This window comes from Protopterus annectens, chromosome 11.part0 (assembly GCF_019279795.1).
Source record: "Protopterus annectens isolate FY-2018-M chromosome 11.part0, PAN1.0, whole genome shotgun sequence".
Taxonomy (NCBI): domain Eukaryota; kingdom Metazoa; phylum Chordata; order Ceratodontiformes; family Protopteridae; genus Protopterus; species Protopterus annectens.
The window spans coordinates 412,169,067-412,183,429 of record NC_056745.1 but is presented as its reverse complement, the minus strand read 5'-3'; the positions used below and the strand labels follow the sequence as shown (position 1 = coordinate 412,183,429).

Below are 14,363 nucleotides of genomic sequence, written 5' to 3'. Positions count from 1 at the left end.
AAGCCACACATAAAAGATCATGAAATCACCCCCCCAACTACAATATAATTAGAAATGACAGGACCCTCAAAAAAGGTGGAGGAGTAGCTCTTCTCTACTTCTCCCTTACAGTTACTCCCTTCACCAAACCCATACCCCAGTTCACCAATGCCAAACTAACCCTGGCCCTCCTCCAGATGAATAGAAACAAACACATATGTATAGCCACTCTTTGCATTCTGCCAGGAGATAATATCCCCATTCTTGAGGCTATCCTGTCCTGGTTCTCCTCTGACATTACCAAAGAGACCATAATCCTTGATGACGTTAATATTAACTGGACCAATATTCAATCTCCTACTTCTCCACACACCATAAACTTATACAACTTCTCACAACTAATAAACTCTACTACCAGGCCCTTGAAACACTTCTCCTGTGGTACTACTCTTTACTGGATTCTTGTTTCCCACCCTCAATACATCTTTGACAGCAGTGTCCTACCTGACACTCTTAGTGATCATCTTCCCTCTTTCACTCGTTGCCTTCCCTCCTCCTTACAACTATCCCACATTTACATCTTCTCCCACTCTCTCAAAAACTTCAACCCTGAAACCTTCTCCAGCTCTCTAAAACACACAAACTGGAGTCCTCTAAAAACCTCTCCCTAGATAATGCAGTAGCCTATTTTAATACTACATTCTTAGACCTGTTAAATATCCTTGCTCCCTCCAAAACCAAAAGAATTAAAAGTAAAATTGTCCCATGGTTAAGCAAAGAAACTAATGCCATTATGCATCTCTGTGACAAAGCCTGGAAACATTACCAGAAAAATCAAACCCCTACCACTCTGACTGAATATAAGCTAATACGTAACAAAGTAAAAAAACTTTTTGCATCCGACCGCAAATCCTACTTCTCCACCCTTCAAAATAACCACAAAACCAACCCCAAACAATTCTGGAATGGCATCTCCACCCTCCTCAATCCTGGCAAAAGAGACAACCCCTGCCCTGACCAAATGTCCCAAACCTCTCCTTAGCCACCCAATTTAACTCCTTTATTGATTCTGTAGCCAAACTAACTACTTCCTTCCCCAACAAAGCTTCACTTCCACCGCCCCCTATCTCTTCCTCCCCTAACACTACCACCTCCTAACCCCCTTCCTTCATCATCAAACCCATTCCTATCTCCAACATAAAAAACCTCCTTCGGAAACTGAAACCATGCTCAAATGCCCCTGATGACCTTCCTTCCTACTTCCTCAATATTGCTGCTGATGCCATTGCCTTTCCCATCCCCAATCTAATAAACCGCTCAGTCCAAGAAAACTATGTACCCCTGCTCTGGAAAAAGGCCTATATCATTCCCCTTTACAAATGAGGTAATAACAGCATTCCCAATTTCCGGCCAATTGCTATCTTATCCCCTGTTTCAAAAGTTCTAGAAAAGTGTATCCACCTTCAGCTTCTACGCTACCTCACAGACAACCACCTACTTACCCCCACACAACATGGTTTTAGACCTGGCCACAGTATGATAACCACTCTCCTATCCTTCCTCAAAACCATCAACAAAGCCTGGGATTCTGGCTGTCTAATGTTCACCCTGCTTCTGGACTTATCCAAGACCTTTGACACTATCTCCCATAACCTTCTCCTATTTAAACTCTCTAATCTAAACCTATCCCACTCTTCTGTCAACTGGTTTTCTAATTACCTGTCTGACAGACAATAAGCTGTCAAATGGAAAAAAGCCACTTCCTCCTTCCTTAATACACCTACAGGTGTACCCCAGGGTTCCATGTTGGGTCCCCTACTGTTCAACATTTTCATAAATGACTTCCACCAAAACATTCCTAGTACTAAACTGATTCAAACTCAACAATCATCTGCCACGCCACTTCCACCTCCACTTTCTTAAAACTTACTCAGGATGCTTTCTCTTATACCGAACGTTGGATGATAGACAACCACCTATCACTCAATGCATCAAAAACTAAAATTATGTTATTTTCTCCTTCAAAAAGTACCATTAGGGATAAGAACTCATTCTCCATTACTAGTCAAAACAATATCTCTCTCGAGGTAGCATCCCATGCAAAGCTTCTAGGAATCCTTATTGATGAACAGTTAAAATTTGATACCCATCTACTAACCAATATAAAGAAAACCCACCAGAAACTAGGCATGCTCCACCACCATAACTGCTATACGACTCCCACTACTAAACTTGTACTCTCTAACACCTTCCTCATTCCTTCTCTCCTATGTGGCTCCCCATTTCTTACAATCTTCAGTCTTCTCTAAAAACAAAGCTATCCTCCTGTTATAACAAAATTTCTAAATTTGCTACCGGCTATAAAGCCTCCTCCCACCACTGCAATGCCCTACACAAACTAATTTGGCTTGAACTTCCCAACCATCTTACCTACATTCAACTTACTCATGCCCATAAACTCATCTTTAATCCTCTCCCTTGCCTCCTCCTTCAAAATGCACCTAACCAACAGATTTCTAAGATTTAATAGCCAGAATTTGTCTGAACTGCACAAGCCTGCTTGTCCTCCAGGCAAACACTTACTATCCTTTTCCCTAGCTCGCCTCTGGAACTCCCTGCCACCTCTTACTCGTACTACAGACAACCACTCTGCCTTTAAGACCCTGCTACATTCCCATCTCAAAACCCTCTGGGAATGTTCCTGCTTTCATCCCATGACTCACCTCGTTTTTCCCCATTTCTCACACTCCTTTACTTCTCTCTTCTCTTCATCATACTGATCGTCTCTGACTACTACACCTTCATTGTTCTCATTTACTCCTACTCTAGCTCTACTTTTTTTTTTTCTTATTGTTCCACCCTTCTTACATTCAACAATTAACACCTCTTATCACCCATCCTACTTTAACTCTGTTAGGATTGCATGTAAAGCTGTAATGTCAACCCTGTTATTTCACATTGTAACAAATCTAACAGGAATATGCAGCAATGGATTTTTCTTATTTTAGTTGACTTATTTATGTGTGTGTGTGTGTGTGTGTGTGTGTGTGTGTGTGTGTGTGTGTGTGTGTGCGCAAGGCAGGCGTGCAGGCGTGTGTGTGTGTGTGTGTGTGTGTGTGTGTGTGTGTGTGTGTGTGTGTGTGTGTGTGTGTGTGTGTGTGTGTGTGTGTGTGTGTGCATGTGCGTGTAATTTTACCTTTTGCTTTTTTGACTGTATTTTCACTGCAATTGTGGATTTTTTCTCATGTTGTGTAATACCATCGTTCTTCAATAGTATTACATAAATGTAAATGCCTTGTCTTCATATTATATTGTTGTTCATGGAACTTTTCTCCCTGGAACTCCATTGAAAATAGGCTCTTCTTGGCCCAGTGGACTATCCTGGCAAACAAACTGTAAAATAAATAAATAAATGACTGTAAGCTGGGTGTTATCATTCACTCCACTCCCGATGTAAAATCAGTATATCAAGAACTAATACTTACAAACCAATGTTCTACGGAAAATGAGCTTAAGCTAAACTCAAAACAGTGAACTGTTGTCGCTTTTGGTAAACACCCCTCCCCATCCACAGCTTACAGCGTAGTCAGTACTCCACTCCAAATGGACGCAATAATCAAAGACCTTTGCTGCGTGGTTAACAACTCCCATTTATTCGACCACTATGTAGCAACAGTAGTCAGGAAGCCTTCTATCCAACCCATCTAATTTCTAAAGGCATCTCATCCAGGTCAGAAAAATGATATCATTCCTCTATACTTAGTCCTCTTCAGACCAATTATACATTACAGTGCCCCTTTTGGAATGTATAAAGCCTTACATAACATGCAGCTAGAAAGACCCCAACAGCTTCCTAACTGAAACATTAGTGGTATAAAAATCCTTAGCTACCAAGACAGACCTGAAGGCCTATCCCTATGATCTGTCTTTATGAGGAGATCCTTGTCTTAAATCCCATATCATCAAAGACCCTACTCTACTGGATCTCTTGTACCTCTATAAATCAAACAGCTCCACAAATACTTGAAACAAAGATTTAAACTGCCACCAAAACATAAGTAAAGCATGTTGGAGGGACAGATTTATTACCGAGTGATTATTGCATCTCTGTAAGAAATTGCCTTTACACATTAAATGGAGTGATACACTTGCATCTTTTCATTGAATGAGCATCAGCAAGTTTATCCCTAGCCATGGTTTACCCTCCTGCAAGCTGGATGTACATCTTGAGGATGGGTATCTGCAAGGCACAAATTGTTTCTTGGCTTACTTGCCTTGAAACTGCTATGATCCAATGGTCCAATAAGCAGAAGGATGTCAATTTCTCATGAGTTGGAGGCTATACCAAAACATCATCCTGTATTAATAAAGAGATGACTGCCCACATTGGATGTGTATATATCACATTTCAACAGTCAAGGTTTTTTCTAAATTTTGCGATTCTCAATCAGTAGTAAGAAATGTATTCTCCTTTATTTGAAATATTGACTTCTTAATACTTTTATACCATTAACTGTAATTTTAGAAACACTATTAAATGTGAAAAGAGAGAAATTAAATGCTATTGTCATAGTTATCATCTGTCTAAGATAGGCGTGGTTCAGCTTAATTGAATGTGATAGTGGCAGAATACCAATTGTACCTCTAGGTTTGAGAAACTTTAGGATAAATCCCTAACAGCTCTTTGCTTTCTAATGAAGTCTTGCCCATATTACAGGAGGCAAAAATTCCATATAGTACAAGGTGTTGTGCCTACAAGTGGATAAGATCTTTCATTTTGTCTAATGATAGATTTGTTATCATGTATTACTATACTTCTGTCTCTAAAGTCTTATATTGTTTCATGTCTTCAATGCAGGACTGGCTTGTGTATCCCTAAATATATACTTGAAAGCCACTACTGTTTTTTTTTCCAATACAACTTTCTTTTATCACAAATACAGTAATTGAACAGTCTGCAGCCTAGGCATCCAGTAACTCCTGTGTAAGAATTGTGTAACAAAGAAATTAATTAACATTAGCCACTGTAGCGGGGGCACTTTTCTAGTATTTATTTGTTTATTTTTTGTAGTAAAGAAATGGTTTATTTAAATACGTTGAATGAATACAGGAAAAACTAAAGAGTATGACAAAGTGTGAGAAAACAGAAGAAAAAAGTAATCTGGATAGTGTAGGTAGACCAGGATGAGGTCACCAGGTGATGTGGGGGGGGCACTGTGGTGCCCTTTTGCCTAGGGCACCAGTTGACCAAAAGCTAGCCCTGACTACATCATACGTATGTTCCTGTAGCACTGATCCTATTATTTATATGCTTACATTCTGTGACTGATTTACACAAATGGACTTTATTAGGAAATTATTTAGCAGTTATTTTTGCAGAAATTATTTTTAAGTGTTGTAATGAACTGATTGAACTTGTAAACCTATACATTACTCAGACAATTTATATAAATACTCATAAATAAAAATAAAAAAGAAGAAATACATTTGCTATTCTAAAAGTTGTTAGTACCCTTTTCTCTCCCGCACTGTATTCATGTTTGTGAAATATTTACGAGATGGCTTCAGTCACACTCACACTTTGCTGTATGTCCCCTGTGGTACATATACTGAGACAAGTCATTTCCTCTCAATGTTTCTGCAGATTTCTTATTTCTTTGGGTGCATACTTGCCATCTTGACATTGCCTTTGTATTGTTTGAATATGGTGTATGTCAAATATTTTGCCCTAACTGCATCCAGTCTTGCTTTTCTCCTCATCCATCTCATGTTATCACAGTCTTCAGCCATTTGTCTACTCTTGTCTTGATTCACTGTGTTGGTTTCTGCATTATACCTAGTTGATATTCAGTCATGTGCTTGATTCACTTTTAAGTGAATATTGATTATCTAAGCCTTTTCCCTTAAAATGGTTTGAATCTTCATCATTTTCAAAAACCTAGTGTTGTTTAGTCTTGGGGCAGGCTATATTAGTTAAGAAGGCCAGGAAGCAAAGCCTCCTGTATGAAGGGATGTGAGAAGCTTTACCCTCCAACTTCATCTGGGTTTTAAATTTAAACTTGTTCAATGATATATGACTGACTGATCGTGACTCACCTAAAAATGAGCACTTCTGTGCTGCATGTATTTATTTTGTTGAATTTATCACTGTTTTTCAGCCTGCACTTGTTAATGAAACTCCATCTGTTTGTTACTGTACTGCTCTTAGGTCGTTTTAACAATATTCTACAGAAGCTGTTCTGAGTTTGCCAAAAGTTTCTAAGTTTTGCAAAGTTTTTGTGTGTTGTGAACATTCCTCAAGGTTACTGAACTTATTTTCAAGGATTCCTGATATTGCAGGAATTCATACTTCTGTTCTAAAGCATTTGCTACTGCACTTGAGTTCAACGCCAGTTTGTTTTTCATTGGGAGGGTTCTTTTGCACTCTGGTGGAAACAGAGAGCTAAATTCAACTCATCCAAGGTGGGAACTACTGCTCTATAACTTAGTGTGTTTTTATCTGATTGGCCTGAGGGTTTAACTTTATAAAAGTCTTTAATCCTGCTGGTATAAAAGTGTAAAAGCAGTTCCCATGCTTGCATATAAGCAAACCTCTCCTGTTTAAAATATTTTATAGGAAACTCTGTCCATAATCTCCCACTTTTCACAGCTGCTTGTAGTGCATCCAGTTTGCAAAGGATGTTACCACTGCAGATCATGTAATAGTATACTACTAAACACTCTCACTTTGACCCTTAAGTGACTCTTCCTTAGTCCTTCCCAGCAAGAAATTGTATTTCTTGCCTTACATAGCATAGGCTAGATTCAGACCTGCTGATTATAGACTGTTTGATATCAATGTGTTCTCAAACCAAACATCTTACATTAAGAGGGCCTCTCTGCACCCTTGTGGCAGAAGTGTGTAGATCAGGACCTATCTGAGTTGGGGATTGCTGGAGAAAGGCTCAGTTCTGGGCTTTTCCATTGGTAGTTGTGTTAAAACTGTTTACATCTGCCTGTATATAATCCTAATGTTAGTGCAGGTTTGTTCTCAGTTTACTGGAGCTGCTCAATATTTGGAAACTTTAGCCAAAGGTCTGGAGTGCATCTGCACTGAAATCCAAGGCATCCACTGAAAAAAACTGAAAAATGAGTATATTTTAAGCCAGCACTGCACTTTAGTAAGAAATAAATAGTGGCCTCCTCCACTAAAGGTACTACCAAAAATCCAAAGATGAACAAACCAAAGTATAAGGCAGTAACTACCACGCTGAAGATAAAATAGTATCACTTTTATTAACTGACACTGTTTTATTTATTATTTTATTGTTTTATTTATTGTTTTAATAAAAGTGATACTATTTTATCTTCAGCACTGCACTTTGTTAACTTATTTAATTGAATTACTGCTTCATTGTTGTTTGTGACTAAGTCCAGCTAGCCCACTTACTTCCCAAATACGACATTCAGAAAAATCCTGCAACAATGTACAGGCAATTTCCAATCATTTCTCCTACCAGCATGATTGATATGGGCATCTTGAGGCAATGTAGCAATTTCTTCATGTATACTGACAACCATTTACTCCTAAAGCAAACTAATACCCTGTGTGAGAGATGCAAACACACTGTGGAATTGGAGTCAATTCTGTCTGGCATAACAACAAACTAGACATCAAACAGGTTGTCAGCACACACTTCACCTCTCACACAAACCTCACCTCTCACACAAAATAAGGTCATTAGACATAAACTCACATATGCAAAGGTATTCACTAAAAGCCTACAAAAAGAACAGAGACCTCCCAAATGCATGCCACCCACACTCACCATTAAACATAAATAAGCCACTACACATATGAACACACACACACCCAAGTCAAAACAAATAAGCCCCTAAGGCAAAACACATCAAATGTCTTAGTCATAGGCAACTCCATAGTGAGACACACAGATGTCCCCTTCAGCAAACTGGACAAGAAGAAGGTCATAGTCAGCTGCCTATCATGCATATACTCAAGTCACTCAACAAGTACTATTATGACTCTGTCATACTCTATGTTGGAGTGAATGACTTGAGACGTACCTCGCTGTAATATATGAACAGAGACATAATGGAACTCGATGATTATGTGTCCCAGACAGGTATGTCCCTAGCCCTAAGCAGCACCTTATGCTCACCAAGGATGATACCAGACTATAAACAAAAATGACTGACTTCAACAATTGGCTCAGCTTCTGGTGTCAGTCCATGGGATCCAGTATGTCAGTCTAGGAGGATATGTTAGACAGACCTCACTGTTTTGCTAGAGATGTTCTGCACCTGCCCCCCCTAGAGTTTTTGAATACTGGCAAAGGTCCTTGCCTCCCCTAGTATCTTTTTTAGGCAATGTCAAAACAAGAAATTTTCCAGTGTAACAGGAATCTAACTGAGACAAACTCAGGGTCATGCTGCTTAATGCTAGGAGTTTAAACATGAAACTGCACTCCCTGGAAGCACTCCTCACCTTAGAGGATGCTGATGTCTGTGCAGTTACTGAGCTTTGGTTCAAGGCAACTAAGAGCACCCCAGCCATGCAAGGTTACAATGCCTTCTACACATTCAGACCTCAAAATGAGCATGAAGGAACCAAAAGTGGAGATGTATCCATCTTCATTAAAACCAAATACACTTTGAGACTGGTCAAACAGCATGAATCTCAAACTACTCCATGTCCAGTTAACTATTGGGAAAGTACCATGCCATATCATTGCTAGCTATAGATCCCCCACCATTAACCAGGATAAGCATACTGCCTACCTTGATTTACTGGAATCCCTCATCATACTGCCCAACACCTTAGTCATGGGAGATTTCAACTGTCCTTCCATAGACTGGGGGGCATACATGATCTCACTCAGTGGTTTCTGGACATTGTTAACACAAATGCTCTGGAACAGATAGTCTGCACCCCAACTAGGGGCTCTAATGTTCTGGACATAATACTCACCAACATGGGGGGGGGTCACTGTACTTCCCCATGTGTGATGCACTCCCTGGTTAGGTCAGACCACAAACCAGTCTCGTTTTAAGTAACTACTGCAACTGACACCCTGACAAGAACAAAAATTATAAAAAACTTTATCAAAGCTAACTACAGCCTACTAAGTGATGATAGAAAAAGCTTCAATCCACCTGCAATCGCAGACATCAATGATGACTTGAAAAAGCTTCATATCACCCGCAATCACAGACATGAATGATCACTATGCAGAAGTGTATGCAAATGCCTTCTGCAATCACTTAAGCAACTGTGGAAACTCTGCTCTACCTGACTAGATCAAAACCAGGCCTTCCCATAAGAACAAGCCACCGTGGTAGACTTCATGTCTGAACAGATTATGTAACAAGAGGAAGAAACCGTTATCCAAAAGCAAGAGGGATATCACTCAGCAGAGGAACAGTCACCTCCTAAGTCTAAACAAGAAAATTAGAAATCTTGTAAAGTCTTCTAAATAAAATTACAAAACTAAAATCACAACGCTAGCAGAAGATAACCATAAGACATTCTTTAACTACATCCAAAGTCTAAAAGGGAATGCCCAGCTATGTGCTGAACTGGTTGTAGATGGGATCACTCATGCTACACCAGAAGATATCACCAACCTGCCAGCTGACATATTTAGTGCAAACTTCACCCCCCTATGCCCAGCTATCATATCCCAAAGCATACCAACCCTCTGCCTAGTATCTCTAGAGAACAGGGCATCTCTGCACTCGCCAAGGCCAAAAATACAGCCTCAGTGGGACCAGATAATATCCCAGGTTATTTACTAAACAATCTAAAACAAGACCTAGCAGACCGACTTGGCATTCTCTTTAATCACAGCTTAAGATCTGGCTATGTTCCTGCAGAATGGAGAACATCAAAATTAATCCCCCTGCACAAAGCAGGTCTATAAACTGGCCCTCAGAACTACAGACCCATAAGTCTAACCTGCCTCATCTGCAAGGCCATTGAAAGACTTATCCTGAACCTTATCAACATGGATGTAGGTGACCTCTAAACACTGGACCCAACCCAGTTTGGCTTTGTTAAGGGTAGATCATGCTTATTAAACCTGGTGGACTTCTTTGAGAATGTCTCCAAACCCACAGATGAAGGTAAGACAGTGCACACAGCCTATCTTGACCTTGCCATGGCTTTTGACACAATTCCCATGTTGGCATCATTGAGAAACTCTCCTAGATAGGGATGAACCCTTACATCACTAGATAGGTAGCCAATTGGCTCACCTACAGAACAAACTCTGGCAAAATTGGTGACTCTACCTCTACCAGCAGACCTGTCACCAGTGGAGTACTGCATGGGTCTGTGCTGGGCACCTTACTGTTTGGCATCTATTTCTCAGAAGTCCAGTTCAAAGTAGATGATCTTTAGCTCGCAAAGTTCACTGATGATTGCAAACTGGGAGAAATCATTGAGTCCTCCAATGATATCAACATATTACAAGAAGGGCTAAAACAAACAAATGATTGGTGCCAAAGCCATGATCTAAAACTAAATGCAAAAAAAAAAAAATCATTATTATTCCCTTTAGCAAACTGGAATTCCCTACAAATTACAATATTGTCAGCACCCCACCCCCCCATGTTCCAACCCAGTGGTGCAAGACTTGGGAACAAAGGTTGATAGTAATCTGAACTTTGACCACCAAGTTTCTACAGTGGTAAGGAAAGCCTTCATATGTAGCACACCTCATAAGCAAGGCTATAGCATTCAGGTCAAGGGATGTTATAACTCCATTGTACCCGACCCTCATCAGACCATTAATAAAGTATAATGCACCTTTTTACATGTACCTCACAAGACATCTGCAGCAGCTGGAGAAACCTCTGAGGTTTCTCACTAAGAAAATAAATGGACTCCAAACCATGACCTACTTGGATAGTCTAAAAGCCCTGTCACTTTATCTGTATTGTATAGGCGGCTGAGAAGTGAGTTGTGCCTGGCCTATAGGGCAATCTACAACTTTGCCCTAATGGAAATGCTGCACATCTGCAAGATAAATGGTTCAAGAGCCACTCACCCCAGGGATCTCAGCCTAGCTTGTGATATTAACAGATCATGCTGGAGAGACAGGTATGTCTCCCAGAGACTGACGCTTCTCTGGAATAGACTCCCTAGTCACATTAAACAGAGCTCCTCACTGACCCAATTCTAATGCAACCTAGATAATTGGATGAGAGATTGCAAATTCACCCCTGGGGTGGCACCCATGTCCCTTATGGACACGGGTAGCTGGTGTTGATCATAGTCCTGCTATGTTCTTAAATTCATTCTGCGAGCTACCCAAAAATGAACAAATGGGGATACTTGGGATTAACATGGATAGACTTGAAAATGCTCTAGAGCCACTAGCCTATTAACCTCCTGTAAACCTATGATGAAATTGTTTTCCTGGTTTACAAATACTATATAAAAATTGGAAATATACTCATGGGATGTCTGCTACTGTAGATGTGAAAGTGGGAATGCTGCATTACAGAGATGGAAATATCTGTAGTAGTCACCACCTGAATATGGTAGGAATGAAGCTTGTGTTTTATGTATTTAATTAGAAGTAGAAGAAATGGGTTAGCATTGCTTATTTTTTTAATGCGGCCCCTATGTATTTGTTATTTATCTGTGATCTTAGCATAGGAGGACCAAGCAATGATTGTTAGCTGAAGTATACATTTCAGAAAAATTATCAGTGCCACGGGCTAATGTTTATACTTTATCATGGTATGGATAGAGTGAAAAGTATGTGGTAATTCCATGAATAACACTAAACAGCTGCATTGTTTAGTTTGAATAACTACAAGCTACTTGTGTATATTTTAATCACTGAATCTCTGTTTTGGGAGTAGATTATTGGCATGTTCCTAGAAAAGACTAGTATGGATTACAGTCATTGGTCAAAGTTAGAAAGAAAGGTCAATAAGGGAAGTTGTAAATGACTGGCAAGGTTTCATGAACTTATTTTCCCTAATTTATAGTTACTGAAAGGTGTCTGTGAGAAGTACCCTTCAGTATTTTAGGAGTAAGTAATCTAAACTGATTACGTGATATGGGATTAATGACTACCCATACACATGTATGCTTTTTCTCCCAGGAGCCAAGTGGAAACCATACTCCACCCCAGCTCTCTCCCTCACTTAGCCAAAGCACTTATACCACTGGGGGCTCTCTAGATATCCCGCACATAATGATGCAGGCAGATGCAAGGAGACGAAGAAACGAAAGCTATTTTGAGGATATTCCTAGGTCAAAACTGGAGCGACAGATGGCACAGGTGAGGAGACAGATATTTCTTCACTCATTATTTATGTTTTTTTACAATAACAATTTAGCATGGCATGCTTTACTCTGGTAATTATAGTTTATGCAAGCACGTATGTCTGTAAAATAGTAGATTATATCCTTCCCAAAAATAATAAATACAAATATTTTGTATTAGTTAAAGAAAATATAAGTTTTATTTACGTATTACTTTCACTCTGTAGTTGTTTATTTCTTGTAAAGTGCTGGTCATTGAGAAATGTAAATTGATGCATAAATAATAATAACTGTTGATATTTTAATACATTGTAAGATATTGATTAAACTTTCTTTTTGGGTTGAACTTCAAAGCTTGAGTTGCTTGCCATCTGTGTTGAAGACTAAATAAATAGATAATATAACTATGCTCCTAAACTCGATCACCAGTTCTGTAAGCTACTTGTATTGAAACATTCATACTGCCTCCACCAATGCCATTTGTTATAGCAGTGAAAATTACAGCAGGTAATAAACAACATACTTAAAATCCAGGTGAAAAGTAGTAGTAGTCATATATTTAATGCATTTCTGATTTTGTACCCTTTTTAACGTGTTTCTTTTCTGAAAATGTTTGCATCTTGGTTATGTTCTTTTCATGTTAAATTTCCATAGTTTCAGAGCATGCAACAATAATGGAATATTTTGAAAATAATCAAAGTGCTTATTGATCTTCCACTTACATTGGATAACAGTATAGAAATACCAAGGGGAATAGTCCAGGGACATTTACAGCTGTCCACCATATGATCTGCATTAATGAGGTATATGCAATTACTATTTTCTTAAGTCACTTCTAGTGTAAGTTTTTTGGTACTGTTTTTCTGCATTCTTAAGCATACTTCGTTGTCAGTACTGTAGCATGCTGGCCCTTCTGAGCATAGGTATATTGTATACAAAAGTAGCCAGCAATATTTCTAAAGGTATCTTAGGAAATGTTTTATAGACAAAAATAGCATGACCTCTGACAATATACTTGGACATGTGGAAAAAGCAAACAGTAAAAGATATGCCAACATCAGGCCTAAAGCCTAAACTTGGGCTAGTAGCTTATGCATATACTACTAGAAGGAATCTGCCATTTCTGTAGAAACAGAGAGACAGTTATGGATTATAAAAAAACAACCCAGTCAGAAAATAAACAAGTAGCAGCTGTGGCAAGAGTTTGAGAAAAACGGTATTGTGCATGTAATTTATGTGGACGGTTTTTGCTCTCTCTCTTTTATAGTTATAGAAATACCACTAAAATATATATGGATGAGAAACTGAAAAGCCTGTCGTTTCCTATGCACATTGCACAACTTCCATGACAGACAGTCAAAATGATGTTTGATTAACCTTGTTTTCATAGTTGCATCTATCTCTTACTGTTCTATTTTATTTATTTTTTTAATTTTCTTTTTACTCCCTCTGTTTCAGCACTCTTATCAGGTGAATAATGTGTCTGCCTGCCATACAGTTAATGAAAAGAAAACTGGTTCTAGTCGTACTGCTGCAAAAAAAAAAAATTCTTATTCTTCAGAGAACTCAATTTTTTTCAAAAAAACTTGCAAATGGATGAAAATAGAATGCATTTTTTTTACCCTGTTGGTGCATCTCAACTACCACCTTTACTTAACCAACTCCAGAATGCAGTAATCCAGACAAGGCATCTTCTCTCAAAGCAATATTCTCTGAGCTGGTTTAATTGTTTAGGTGACACAGGAAGCAACTAAACAGTAGTTCTTACTAACAAGTGGTTTCTTACATTTAAGCACTTATCAGCAAAAAAAAGTTTTTGCAGAGTGAGACTAGAACAAATTTTCTTTGATTAACTGCCCTATTATCCTTCAATGAGGTATCATATCAAGGAACTTAATAACCAATGATTCGGTTACACTCTGGGATCACTCTAAAACCTGAGCTCCCAGCTTCCATTCTTTTTCTTTTGGCAAATAAATGACTAAAGGCTGGAAGGATACAAATACAGACATATAACACACACACACACACACACACACACACACACACACACACACACACACACACACACACACACACACACACACACACACACACACACACA

The 14,363-nt window shown here is 38.9% G+C and overlaps 1 protein-coding gene across 9 annotated transcripts in view; it reads left to right on the top strand.

Moving 5' to 3' along the window:
- The window catches only part of ANKS1B (ankyrin repeat and sterile alpha motif domain containing 1B), a 6,771,497-nt gene that overhangs the window by 6,072,930 nt on the left and 684,204 nt on the right, over positions 1 to 14,363 (top strand). For 5 of the 9 annotated variants that reach the window (XM_044087908.1, XM_044087906.1, XM_044087907.1 and 2 more), the window contains 2 exons: positions 12,096 to 12,275; positions 13,718 to 13,729. The exons of 2 other annotated variants lie outside the window; for them this stretch is intronic. In XM_044087908.1, coding sequence (XP_043943843.1) covers positions 12,096 to 12,275; positions 13,718 to 13,729 — 192 coding nt within the window. The remainder of the gene's footprint in view (positions 1 to 12,095; positions 12,276 to 13,717; positions 13,730 to 14,363) is intronic. 2 more of the 9 variants (XM_044087909.1, XM_044087905.1) reach the window with 2 other exon arrangements.